Genomic DNA, 14443 nt, shown 5'->3' with positions numbered 1-14443 from the left:
TGTGTTTGGTCATGAATGGGGTTTCTGAATGCTATGGAGAGGGTGGGCTGTCTCGACACACAATTAACTGAATAACCTACTTGTGACTCCTGTGATTTGAGGTTGGGGTGAGCCTAGGGTGAATAACTGGTCTACAGCTTTGGGCTAGTGTAAGAATGGCAGAAAGGTTTAGGTCTCTGACTTTGCCTGTCCTTCTGCATGCCAGCAGCATGATACTGGAAATACTTGATCCAAATGTCATTGCAGAAATATCCCTGCCGCCATAATACGTGCCTGTGTTCTGGAATCCTGAGTCTTTAAGTGCTGGGACTTAGTCAATATCCCATGAAAAGGCCTGGCAGCGGGTTTAGCAAGGTGTTGGGTGCTCTCTTTGCAGGGCTTTTTTCCATTGTGGATTTGCTATGGACTCGATGAGTCCTGGCTCCAGGCTGAGCTATGGTTCCAGGACTATAAAGCAGCAGGGTGCTTCACAGCGAAACACAGTAAAATGGCAACTGCGAAAACTCTCTGCTCAATGGCAATTGACTGCCCCAGGGCAGCATTGGGGAAGCCTCGTCTCAGGGCCAGAAAACACTTCTGTATGCGCTGCGGGGGGACTGAAACATGGGTGCGAGGCAGAGTCAAGGCCTGCTGCGTGCAGCCATTAGAGATCATGCGGATGGTGGTAACTCGGGGTGTTAACACTGGAGCCCTGGCCAATAGACAAGGATATCTGCTCCCTATACCTCCCCACTCTGCTCTTCCAACCGGCGGTAGGAGTCTGGTCTGGAACTGCTGCCGGGCACTAGGAGAGAAAACAGCTGCTGCCTTCTGCCCCAGTGTTGGTCAAAGGGATTCTGTTCTTGGACACCCGGTGTCGATCTGTTTCTGTTTAGCTTCTTGCCATGGTGGGATGACTAGGCCCATTACCTGTAAAAGCAGGTTAGTCCCTTGGGCTCCTTCTGGGAGCTGGCTACGTATCGGTCGCTGGAATGACCTGCAAAGAGGGCATCAATGGGGGGTGAATCCGTAGGACTGATGCCTGCCAATTCTGGCATGCAGGGCTCTGATCTAGCTCGTGCACTCCTCCCTATGGGGACCATGGTACTTGAAGGTGGGTGGCCAGGCCAGAGTTGTGGGCAAGGCTCATCTTGCCAGGGCAGAGCGAGAGTGTGTGTTCAAGCTAGTTGGAATGCAGCTGGAAAAGACGTCTCGGTCTGCCAAATGGTTACTGATCAACAGTGACCTGTGCTAAAGGAGAGGCTGCAAACTCTGGAGTTTTTAGGGATCTGGGACAGCTTTCCTTGGGCCATCGGTGTTCTGGGTGGAGTCTTTAGAGGCCGTGTGATTCAGGAGCCAGAATTTCCTGACTCCCCTCCCAAAGCCAGTGCCCTCAGCCACTTTCAGTGAATCTGGTGGGCAGGATCCTCATACGCTAGGGCCCCTTTACACCACTCTCACAGGCTGCTGGGGCTTCACTGCACTTTCAGGGCCCTTGCCTGTCAGCGGTATTCCCAACCTCAAGCGTTCACAAACCATGAGCCTGGCCTTCTTAAAATCCTGAGATTGCACTGGGCATCTGTCCATATTCCAACCACTGTTGTAGCTACCCCTGTGCGCACCCCTGTGGGAGCTAGGGTAAGCGGTGCCAGTAATTGCAGGATAGCGGCACTTTGCCTGTCTGCACTAGCGGCTGAAATCTGGGCGAATCCCAGTGTGGGCAAGGTCTGTGTCTTTGCGCCTTCAACTGGCCCTAAATGAGGGATGGCTTAGACTGTGTGCGGAAGTATGGAGCGTGAGTGACGTAATAGACTATGAATCTATGTACTTGCCATGAGCTTGAGTTGCAAATTGATGCTCATAGGGGTGTACCTGCAGCATTTAAACAGTGGGAACATCTGGCCAGGGTCCCTAGAGGGGCTAGTTCAGATGTGAACCAGTGCAGTGGGGGATAGCAGTGGGAGGACTCAATGACGCGGTGTGGGCAAATAGGCATGAGGATGCATCCGCACAAACCCCACACTAGGAACCCGCTGAAACAGCGAAGCTGCTTCTAAAGTGGTTTAACAATTATGGTATGAGGCACAAAATAAACCTAAACAAGACAATTTGTGGGTGGGCTCAGTGCAGCTTCTGCTGGAAAAAGCTAAGTTACACAGTACCTCCCATGTAGACATGGCCTGAAGTCTCCCCCAGTGTTAGTCACAGCCAGGTTCGCGCATGCTAAAATACGCTGGCTTTAGCTGACTAGAGTGTTAGAAGCTGTTAGATGCAAAAGCCATTGTTGCAAAACAACAGTTCTCAGTTGATTTCTCTGGCATAACTCAAACTTTCACATTCGGGGAAAAAAAACAACTTTGTCCGCAGTTTGCTGAATCCACATGGGCAGTCTTGGGAACCTGTGTGCAGAGAGGGCTGTTGGCTAACTCCCTCCCCCAAATCTTCCTGCTTTACAACTAGCTTCTCTCTCCCCTGCAGCTTAACGGACATTACTGCTGGGGATGAATAGCTGAAGTGGGCAGGTAGGTCAGGTGACAAGGAAGTTGCTAATTTACACTTTGTAATATGAACAAAAAATAGACAAACTGGTAAGCGATTGCTGAGTTAATGATTTCTCTCTGGCCCCGGTGTGTGTGTGTGTGTGTGTGTGTGTGTGTGTCTAAATTGAAAGTGAAAGGTATTTCCGATGTGTGTGGTTTGTAGGGGGTGGGGAAATGAATTAAGGTCCCATTGTCCCCAAAGATTGTGGTGCATAACAGGAGGTGAGAGATTTGTAGCGAGCTGGTGCTGAAAGGGAAATGTGGTTTTTAGGCCCTTTTTAAAGACATTACTTACTAGGGATTTAAAAATGGGCTTTGTATCTTTCTTTAGATGCTTATGGTGGAGAAGGAAGGCTGGAAGATGGGTTTGGTTTTTTGCTGTGCGTGGTTGTTTGTTTCACATTAGAAATTCAGGTCCCATCTAGACGGGAAGACTGTGGGGTGAGGGACTTAGTAAAAGGAGACCATTGGAAGAGCCAAGCATGGAAATTGAGCAATGGGGAGAGGAAAGGATTTGTGGGTGCTTTCGACGTATTTGGTGCATATTTAACTTCAATGCTTATCAACACATTGGAGAAAGGAACTCTTTGTGAAGATTTAACCTGCTCCTTCAGTTAGTGTGAGAGCTCATAACATACATCCTCTGAAACCCCAAAAAATCCTTCCAGTGAGCCAAGCAGTGTGGCCTAATAAATAGAGCCCTGAACTGTGACTCAGGAGACTTGGGTGCCTCTGCCACTGTCCTGCTGGGTAAACCCATGTCACTTCACTCTCTCCTTCCCCATCTGTAAAATGGGGATAATGAAATGATTCCTTTTGTAAACTCCTTTGAGATCTATGACTAAATGTGCTGCAGAGCTGTGGTGGTGTTTTCTTATCTCTCTGATATTTAAAGGTTTAAAAACCAAACGGAAAAGAAAAACACTTTAAAGCCAGGTTTCAGAGTAGCAGCCGTGTTAGTCTGTATTCGCAAAAAGAAAAGGAGTACTTGTGGCACCTTAGAGACTAACAAATTTATTTGAGCATAAGCTTTCGTGAGCTACAGCTCACTTCATCGGAGCTGTAGCTCACACAAGCTTATGCTCAAATAAATTTGTTAGTCTCTAAGGTGCCACAAGTCCTCCTTTCTTTTTGCGAATACAGACTAACACGGCTGCTACTCTGAAACCTGGCTTTAAAGTGTTTTTCTTTTCCTGTTTGGTTTTTAACCTTTAAAATATCAGGAGAGATAAAGAAAACACCACCACCTAGCTCTGACAGCACATTTAGTCAGTAGATCTCAAAGGAGTTTACAAAAGGAAATCAGTTTCATTATCCCCATTTTACAGATGGGGAAGGAGAGAGTGAAGTGACATGGGTTACCCAGCAGGACAGTGGCAGAGGCACCCAAGTCTCCTGAGTCACAGTTCAGGGCTCTATTTATTAGGCCACACTGCTTGGCTCACTGGAAGGATTTGTTGTGGGTTTCAGAGGATGTATGTTATGAGCTCTCACACTAACTGAAGGTGAGCAGTGTTAAATCTTCACAAAGAGTTCCTTTCTCCAATGTGTTGATAAGCCATTGAAGTTAAATATGCACCAAAATACGTCGAAAGCAAGCCAACAAATCCTTTCCTCTCCCCATTGCTCAATTTCCATGCTTGGCTCTTCCAATGGTCTCCTTTTACTAAGTCTCACCACCACAGTCTTCCCGTCTAGATGGGACCTGAATTTCTAATGTGAAAACAAAACAAACCACGCACGCAAAGCAAAAAACCAAACCCATCTTCCAGCCTTCCTTCTCCACCATAAAGCATCTAAAGAAAAGATACAAAGCCCATTTTTAAATCCCTAGTAAGTAATGTCTTTAAAAAGGGCCTAAAATGACCACATTTCCCTTTCAGCACCAGCTCGCTACAAATCTCTCACCCTCCTGTTATGCACCACAATCTGTTGGGGACAATGGGACCTTAATTCATTTCCCCACCCCCTACAAACCACACACATCAGGGAAATTACCTTTCACTTTCAATTTAGAACACACACACACACACACACACACACACACACACACACGGGGCCAGAGAGAAATCATTAACTCAGCAATCGCTTACCATGTTTGTCTATTTTTGTTCATATTACAAAGTGTAAAATTAGCAACTTCCTTGTCACCTGACCTACCTGTCACCACTTCAGCTATTCATCCCCAGCAGTAATGTCCGTTAAGCTGCAGGGGAGAGAGAGAAGCTAGTTGTAAAGCAGGAAGATTTGTGGGGAGGGAGTTAGCCAACAGGCCCTCTCTGCACACAGGTTCCCAAGACTGCCCATGTGGATTCAGCAAACTGCGGACAAAGTTGTTTTTTTCCCCGAGATGTGAAAGTTTGAGTTATGCCAGAGAAATCAACTGAGAACTGTTGTTTTGCAACAATGGCTTTTGCGTATCTAACAGCTTCTAACACTCTAGTCAAGCTAAAGCCAGCGTATTTTAGCATGCGCGAACCTGGCTGTGACTAACACTGGGGGGAGACTTCAGGCCATGTCTACATGGGAGGTACGTGGTGTAACTTAGCTTTTTCCAGCAGAAGCTGCACTGAGCCCACCCACAAATTGTCTTGTTTATGGTTTATTTTGTGCCTCATACCATAATTGTTAAACCACTTTAGAAGCAGCTTCGCTGTTTCAGCGGGTGTCCTAGTGGTGGAAGGTTTGTGCGGATGCATCCTCATGCCTATTTGCCCACACCGCGTCATTGAGTCCTCCCACTGCTATCCCCCACTGCACTGGTTCACATCTGAACTAGCCCCTCTAGGGACCCTGGGCCAGATGTTCCCACTGTTTAAATGCTGCAGGTACACCCCTATGAGCATCAATTTGCAACTCAAGCTCATGGCAAGTACATAGATTCATAGTCTATTACGTCACTCACGCTCCATACTTCCGCACACAGTCTAAGCCATCCCTCATTTAGGGGCCAGTTGAAGGCGCAAAGACACAGACCTTGCCCACACTGGGATTCGCCCAGATTTCAGCCGCTAGTGCAGACAGGCAAAGTGCCGCTATCCTGCAATTACTGGCACCGCTTACCCTAGCTCCCAGCAGGGGTGCGCACAGGGGTAGCTACAACAGTGGTTGGAATATGGACAGATGCCCAGTGCAATCTCAGGATTTTAAGAAGGGCCAGGCTCATGGTTTGTGAACGCTTGAGGTTGGGAATACCGCTGACAGGCAAAGGGCCCTGAAAGTGCAGTGAAGCCCCAGCAGCCTGTGAGAGTGGTGTAAAGGGGCCCTAGCGTATGAGGATCCTGCCCAACCAGATTCACTGAAAGTGGCTGAGGGCACTGGCTTTGGGGAGGGGAGTCAGGAAATTCTGGCTCCTGAATCACACGGCCTCTAAAGACTCCACCCAGAACACCGATGGCCCAAGGAAAGCTGTCCCAGATCCCTAAAAACTCCAGAGTTTGCAGCCTCTCCTTTAGCACAGGTCACTGTTGATCAGTAACCATTTGGCAGACCGAGACGTCTGTTCCAGCTGCATTCCAACTAGCTTGAGACACACACAGCTCTATCTGCCCTGGGCAAGGATGAGGCCTTGCCCACAGACTCTGGCCTGGCCACCCACCTTCAAGTACCATGGTCCCCATAGGGAGGAGTGCACGAGCTAGATCAGAGGCCCTGCATGCCAGAATTGGCAGGGGCAGTCAGGTCACTACGGATTCACCCCCATTGATGCCCTCTTTGGCAGGTCATTCACAGCGACCGATACGTAGCCAGCTCCCCAGAAGGAGCCCAAGGGACTAACCTGGCTTTTACAGGTAATGGGCCTAGTCATCCCACCATGGCAAGAAGCTAAACAGAAACAGGATCGGACACCGGGTGTCCACAGAACAGAATCCCTTTGACCAACACTGGGGCAGAAGGCAGCAGCTGTTTTCTCTCCTAGTGCCCGGCACAGCAGTTCCAGACCAGACTCCTACCGCCGGTTGGAAGAGCAGGAGTGGGGAGGTATAGGGAGGCAGAATATCCTTGTCTAATTGGCCAGGGCTCCAGTGTTAACACCCCGTGAGTTACCACCTCCGCATGATCTCTAATGGCTGCACGCAGGCAGGGCCTTGACTCTGCCTCGCACCCATGTTTCAGTCCCCCCGCAGCGCATACAGAAGTGTTTTTCTGGCCCTGAGACGAGGCTTCCCCAATGCTGCCCTTGGGGCAGTCAATTGCCATTGAGGCAGAGAGGTTTTCGCAGTTGCCATTTTACTGTGTTCGCTGTGAAGACACCAGCTGCTGCTTTATAGTCCTGGAACCAGTAGCTCAGCCTGGAGCCAGGACTCCATCCGAGTCCATAGCAAATACACAATGGAAAAAAGCCCTGCAAAGAGAGCACCCAACACCTTGCTAAACACGCTGCCAGGCCTTTTCCATGGGATATTGACTAAGTCCCAGCACTTAAAGGAGACTCAGGATTCCAGAAACACAGGCACGTATTATGGCGGCAGGGATATTTCTGCAATGACATTTGGATCAAGTATTTCCAGGTATCATGCTGGCTGGCATGCAGAAAGGACAGGCAAAGTCAGAGACCTAAACCATTTCTGCCATGCTTACACTAGCCCAAAGCTGTAGGACCAGTTATTCACCCCTAGGCTCACCCCAACCTCAAATACACAGGAGTCACAAGTAGGTATTCAGGTTAAGTTGTGTGTCGAGACAGCCCACCCTCTCCAGTAGCATTTCAGACACCCCACTTCATGACCAAACACACAAAAGAATGTACCCGAGTGGCCAGAGAAGAGACAATCCAGCTGCCCAAGGAACAACGACTAGAATCATCACTTCATTTGATGGTCGCAGTAGAACAATGCCTGAGAAAAATAAATCCCTCCCCTGACCCTTTTCATGCCTTGGAAGCCAGACTTGAGCTTGGATCCACCTCTGAAGACTTTCAAAGCTGCATTTGGACCCCCAGCGCCTGTTTCAATTAAATGGGATCTTGGCATCTGAATCACCTAGGCATCTTTGAAAGACCCAGTCCAGATACTTTTATCCACAATAAGCCCATTGGAATAGATCATGACCTAGGGTGTGCAGGGGATTTGAACATTACAATGGCCTAGATCTGCTTGGCACTTGAGACACTTTTGCCATGAGCGAGTACAGTACCGTACTGAATGCATCCGATGAAGTGACCTGGAGCTCACGAAAGCTCATGCTCAAATAAATATGTTAGTCTCTAAGGTGCCACAAGTCCTCCTTTTCTTTCTACTGTACACTGGTGCTGCTCCTTAGTGGCACGAACGGGTCGCTGCTTTGATGTGCAGCAGCAGCAGCTCATTCGTGCAAATCATTCCTGAAGGATTCCAGTAGCTCAGGTTTCCAGCCTTGGAAGACTGGGAATTGGAAAAAGTAGACTCTGGATATGTCCAAGGTCAGAATGCACGAGGGGACCTCCCACCCACCCCATCCAGGATGAAAAGTCAGGGAAAGTAACCGTTATCAAGCCTGAAAGGAAATCGCCTCACTACACTTAAATAACAGGACTGGCGGTTGAGTTACTTTCCTGCCTCCATCAGAAAGCAGCTTGTTGTCATCTTGAGCTGAAATTAACACACTATTTCTGTCTGAGCTTTTATAGTTGCTCTGCCTCCCATTAAAACTGTCTCTTTTTCCGATACTAGTAATTTACAAGCTACACATTCCTGCCTGGTGTTTCACCTGCTTAACAATGAGCTTCCTCGGAGGAAAGAAATAAGCAGAGGGTCTGCGCTACAGTGCTCTGGTGAAGCCAACTCACACCAGCTCAACTTTGACTTGAGTTAGCATGGGCCAAAAGGAGCTTTCATCAGACATCCGATGGCTTAAGTGAAAAGAGCCAAGGAGCTTAGTTCAGTAGACAGGTGCCCATACGAGTAGCTAGGCAGCTCACAAAGCACACATGCCTACGAATGCAGGTCTTGGCTGGAAGGCAAAGGGCTAAATGAGCCACAGAGTCTGAACTCTCTTCTGTAGAGATGGTTCTCCCAAGCTCCAGGCTGAGGCCCAATTAGCAAGTAAGCAAGAAAGCATCCCTGCCACTTGGCGTGTACAAATGTAGGAGCATGTGGCAAGCAGTTCTCCCACTGTTCTCCCACACTGCATTCACTGATAAGAGAGGGTTCCCTTCAGAAGAACATGCCTTCCAATAAATACTAGCTTGCTGTGGGAGCATCCTGAAAGCAAGATATTTCCTCCGTCACTTTAAGGGATTTCATTATTTCACATCACTCTAAGCTGCTGTTTGCTTTTCAGTTATGAAAGTTTAGGAACATAGAGTAAAATTTTCAAGTGATTTAGGAACATAAGTCCCATTTTTAAAAGTGATGTAGGCACTTAGGAGCCTGAGGCCAGGTCTACACTACAGACTATTGCTGGCATAGCTACATTGGGTAGGGGTGTAATGTGGTGCAATTTGTGACAGGCATACCTGAACTAGGAGCATTTTCCAGCACAGATGTAGTTACAATTAATTTGCAAACTGGATCCAATTAACTTAGTCTTGAATAGAGACTGGGAGTGGATGGGTCATTACACAAAGTAAAACTATTTCCCCATGTTTATCCTCCACCTCCCCCCATCCCCCACTGTTCCTCAGACGTTCTTGTCAACTGCTGGAAATGGCCCACCTTGATTATCACTATAAAAAGCTCCCCCGCTGCTCTCCTGCTGGTAATAGCTCACCTTAAGTGATCACTCTCTTTAGAGTGTGTATGGTAACACCCATTGTTTCATGTTCTCTGTGTATATAAATCTCCCCACTTTATTTTCCACTGAATGCATCCCATGAAGTGAGCTGTAGCTCACGAAAGCTTATGCTCAAATAAATTTGTTAGTCTCTAAGGTGCCACAAGTACTCCTTTTCTTTTTGCGAATACAGACTAACACGGCTGCTACTCTGAAACCTGTCATCAGCAAAAATGTGCTTTTGCTAGAACAGTATATTTTGCTCAAGAAGTCTGGAATAAGCTATGCTGGCAAAGCGCAAAACCACCTTGGTATAAACAGTGTCCTCACTAGCAGCACTGTGTCAGTATAGCCTAGATAGCTACACCAGCAAAGCCTTCCAAGTGTAGAACCGGCTGAAGTCTCAACCAAAGGCAAGAGGACTGGCTGCTAACTCCCCGTTTCCGTTCTAGAAATGGGACTTTGATGCATTTGAAAATTTCACCTCCAACATAAAAAATACATACAAGTATCCCTCTGCATTTCCCGCATATTTACCACACTCAAACAATCAGCAGCCACTTTACATTAAGGGTTTAAAGATAAGGAAGGTCAAACCATTTTTGTGATGCAATGGGTGAAAATAAAGAGATGCTATCTCCCACTACACCATGCCTGGTTAAAATGTACCACAACCAGAATGTCTGTTGTGATGTCTACAGCACAGTCACACAAAATATACCACACTACACCAGGTCAGCTGCATGACCACTTTTCTCTAGCGTAATAAATTAGATGAAATCTCATGAAACAGACCATCTGTAAAATATCAATGAAAGGTCAAGTATAACACATAATCTTGGGATTCTCTTGCAACACAGCTTTAGCTTTCTGTGGTAATCAAAAGTCACAACGTGCTTTCTATATTTTTCTTTATCTGCTGGTCAGAGTTTTACATCCAGACAGAGCAGCAAACATGCATTTCATGCTTCCTGTTCAAAGACAGAGCCAGAGTCCAATCTTAGCTCACACATGTAAATCACATTGCAGTTCTGAGGTGCAGGGGATATGCAAAATTTCCATCCCCAGGCCGTAGACATTACAGAGAAAACTTTAAACAAAAACCAAAAGCCTGGTTTTCAAATGTTTGCTCTGCATAGGGTAGGTGAAAACACCAGGGGATGTTTTGTAAATGAAGCTATAAATGCTAAATATTGCTATTATAAAGCATCTTGTGGAACTACTGAGGAAACCCACTAAATCCCAGTTTCCAGGTCTGTTTCCTACAGCTGCATTTCAGGTTACAAAATATCCTGTTCTCACCCCTGCGGGCAGTTTGCTTTCACTCAGTAAAATCAAGCGAGCAGCAACAAAGCAGCAGATGCTTCACTGCCTGTTCCCAATTTCCTTCTGTTAGTCACGGTGTCAAGGTATGTTCAGAGACACTCAGATCATTCACCCAAAATGACCCAAGTTATTCTCTTACCTTCTCTGGCTTTCAGCAGTACTGTGTTGGCCACAATATTCTCCAGCTCCATAGTGATCCAGATTTGGATATGTTGCCGGAGGAAGAAGAGGAAAGAGATGGAAAAAGGAAGGAGTAGCTGTGTCCTCGAGAACAGTCTACGAGGTGGCTAAACCCCCAAAATCTGAATGTAGCAAACACCCCAAACAAAATCAAAACCCTCCCGTCTTCTTCTAGAAGAGTCACTCGGAGTCGCAGAGGCTAGGATCCGGAGTCTTTGGTGGCAAAGAGTCAGCAGCCCAAACCCAAAAGCAGGAAAGGATCCTTCCTAGAACGACTGCAATCCGGGATACAGGACTCCCCGCGGCTCCTTCCCAGCCCCCCCGCACCCCAGGAACTGAATCTCCGGCTCGTGAGAACAGCCCTTGAACGGAGTTTGGGGGCACTGGGGATCATCAACGTTGGGGGAAAAAACACCTCCCACCCCCACACACCATACTCAGGGGAGGATGCTGGGTTCAGTCCCTTGAGTCCAGGGCAGGTTAGGGGCTCAGGATCCCCCCCACCCCCAGTGTAAATCCAGCTCCCCGGGAAGGGGAAGGAGAAGGAGAAGACTGGTATCCTCCGTCCCCCAGCAGCAGCAGCAGGAAATAGCATGGACTAGAACAGACTATAGCAATCTGAAACTGGCTACAAAACGTTCCATGGGGGCGGGGCTTAGCACAGCTGACGTTCCACAGGGCGGGGCCAGATGATCAACGCACTAGGATTTATGTAACTCCCCCATTCCCCCCCCAAGAAAAATAAAGCCTGAAATCACAAATGCACCCTGGGTAACGTAGTTCAACCGCCATCTCCCCTTATTTTCACTTTTGCATCCCTAGTGCTGTGATTTATGATGGGGATAAGACAGCAATCTCTCTCTCTCCCCCCCCCCCGCCCCAGCTTGCTAACCACGCCAAGCTGGAAATGGCTTTTCCCCTCTGCTACATTTATCTGTGGTTTGCATTCAGGAAGGATGACCCCATTTCAGCCAGGACTAGCTGTCCCAGTATGGCGGGTGAGGTGAGGTCCCAGCTGTACTGGACACAGTACTGGAGTGTGGGTAGGGGCTGGTTGCGCAGGCCATACCATGTCACCTGACAACATACTTGGGCAGGACCAAAATCTTCTCACCCAGCCTTGCCAGATCAGTTCCTCACATCTAAGGCAGACCATTTTGAAAGGGTGCTTTAGGCTGGGTGCTGTGCAGCGCCGGGCACTCCCATTTGTACCAACAGGGCCAGAGCGTGGCATGCCCTCACAGCAAGAGAACGGACAGCACTCCCCTGTAATTAATGGAGGTTAAGTCCATTAAGTTAAGGGGCACCTGGCATTGGCCACTGTTGGCAGACAGGATGCTGGGCTGGATGGACCTTTGGTCTGACCCAGTATGGCCATTCTTATGTTCTTATACTACTATGGGGAAGTTTCTGTTTGTTTTAACGAAGGCAGCTGGACACACAGACAGGCCTAGCGGCTTTACCCTGTTCCCTAGCTCTCAGCCTAATCCCGCTGGTGCTGCCTACACTTCTCAAACTGGCTCATCATAAGTTGGGGATTTTAGGCAGCATGGAAAAGGCTGCACACACTACCAGGGACATGCTGTTCACCTCCACAGGCAGCTTTATGGTCTTCGCTTATCCTCTGGCAGCACAAAAGCCAAACCAGGCCCACTGAGCCAGGGTTGCTTAGGGTGGCCCAAGAGGATGTAAACAGGGCTGACAGGGAGAAGGGAAGAGAATTCATGCTAAATAGGAAGGTTTCGTACTGGTGAAATATATAGAGTGCCATGAAGAAACAGAGGCAGCAGTGTGAGGCATAGGTACCTGGGTTAGATGATTTACTTGGGCGTCTCCACCTTCATTGCCTATGACCCCAGGAATCTCACACACAAGATTTAGCAGAAAGGGGTTTGATACGCTCATGAGAGCTCATTTCAAAACCTGCTTACTAAAGAGCCCATGGCATTTTTCACAGGACTCGAGGTGTTAAATCGTGGCTTCTTGGTCAAATTGTAATAGCAACTCTTTGGACCTCAGAAGGATGCTGTTAGCCACAGTTATAGAGCTATATTTATTTTATTCCCAAAGTGCACCTGAATTCTAAAGCCTCCTTACAGGTGATATCTGCCATAAACAAATTATATATAAAGTGAATTCAATGAGAACCAAACTTAATTTAAGCACACTGTTAATCTGTTCCCATGGAACTGGAAAGGACACTTGCAATTTAAAAAGATATTACATAATCTAAAGCCTTGTGCATTTGGGAAAGTGTTTTGAGTATAACATCAGGTATGAATCTAAACCAATATAGTTGTACCAATCTTGACACTCCTAATTTTGAAATAAGAGTGCCTCTTTTCATGTTGCTTGGGAAGAGGTTTAATCTATAAGGAAAAAACACTTCTACCAGAATAAGAACATCTGGGGGTGAAGTTATACCAGTATAATCCATGTAGATGAAGCATAAATCCACAGAAATGTTTACACAATGTATTACACAAACAAAACAGCTATTTATTTGAAAACATTTCCCTGCCGTGTTTGAGACCTAAACCCAGCAGGACTACAGAATATGCAAACAAAACCTACTTCATGGATTTTTCCTTGGCCAAGATGATAGAATTGCAATAAAATAACCCCCAGCGGTTACGACAACCATGTGATTTTTTGAATTCTCAGCGTTCGCCATCCAGGTGGATTAGTAACACAAGTAAAGAAATATATCAAATGCCAGAATTTGCCTCATCCTTTCTTACATTTTCTTCCTCCTCAGTGCACGAAGGCCTGGAGTGCTAGAGAATAACTGAGCATCTATAAAACAGGAGGAAAATGGCCCTTAAGACTCTGCAAAGCAGGAGCTGTGTTATGCCCAAGGAAAGCAATGGTTAGACCCTACTGGAGGAAAAAAGGCTACTTCCTCTTTGTAGAATTGTTTCCAGTTACAGGAATGTCACAGGCTGCCAACTGATTAGGCTGTAGAACTCACTTAAAGTCTCCAAAACTGGAAGAACTGTTTCCCACTGGTTAAGCATGGTTTATAATTGATGCAGTCCCTGTTCAGTTTGTGTATGGTTCATAGCTGATGGTACAGGGCGGCCCCAGTAGTATTGCCCAAGCACTGAGCTGTAGATAAAGAAAATGTTTATTTTATTTATTTATTTATTTATTAGAAGGAATTGCATTTGCTTAAGTAATTTGTACTTTTAATGGCACCAGCCTCTTCCATACCTACTATTTTTCCTAGAGCATTTGCACAGGTTAGACAGTAGCCATGGAGAGTGGTTCAGGTGTAATCTATACAGGTTGATAAGGCTGAACACCTGATGCTGCTGGATTGTTCTAGCATGAGCACTGGGAGAGGGGCACAGAGTGGCAACTACTGTAACTCTCACGGCCAATCTGATTTTAACATGATACCATGAAGTCCTCTCACAGGAATCTCCGTGCACAGTGCCTACACAGTTCCCAGTGAAGGGGATGAGAATCAGTTTGCATCACACATTTACCTCCATGAATAAAACAAGACTCCGAGCTCTAATATCCCTCCAGAGGAAAAGCACATACGCCTCTGAGAAGCAGCTCAAGGGGGAGGCAAGAACTGCTCATTTCACTGCACCAGAAGCTGGTTTTACCTTTGTGAAGATCACAGTGAAGAGCCTTACAAGGCAAAACCTTATTCTTGCTGTCAAGTTACCATTTGCTGCAGGGTGGATGAAGCCTTGTAACATCACAGACATGCT

At 47.0% G+C, this 14443-nt stretch overlaps 1 protein-coding gene across 3 annotated transcripts in view; it reads right to left on the bottom strand.

Annotated features, from left to right (window-relative positions):
• The window catches only part of LOC119848808 (G protein-coupled receptor kinase 5-like), a 65245-nt gene extending 53843 nt beyond the window's left edge, over window positions 1–11402 (bottom strand). For 2 of the 3 annotated variants that reach the window (XM_043502939.1, XM_043502941.1), the window contains exon 1: window positions 10678–11395. In XM_043502939.1, the coding sequence (XP_043358874.1) occupies window positions 10678–10729 (52 nt within the window). In that variant the 5' untranslated portion in view covers window positions 10730–11395. Of the gene's footprint in view, window positions 1–10677 lie in introns of all 3 variants that reach the window. The other variant, XM_043502940.1, reaches the window with a different exon arrangement.
• Window positions 11403–14443: the final 3041 nt, after the last annotated feature.

Source organism: Dermochelys coriacea, chromosome 26 (genome assembly GCF_009764565.3).
Source record: "Dermochelys coriacea isolate rDerCor1 chromosome 26, rDerCor1.pri.v4, whole genome shotgun sequence".
NCBI lineage: Eukaryota > Metazoa > Chordata > Testudines > Dermochelyidae > Dermochelys > Dermochelys coriacea.
This window is presented reverse-complemented; position numbering and strand designations above follow the sequence as displayed.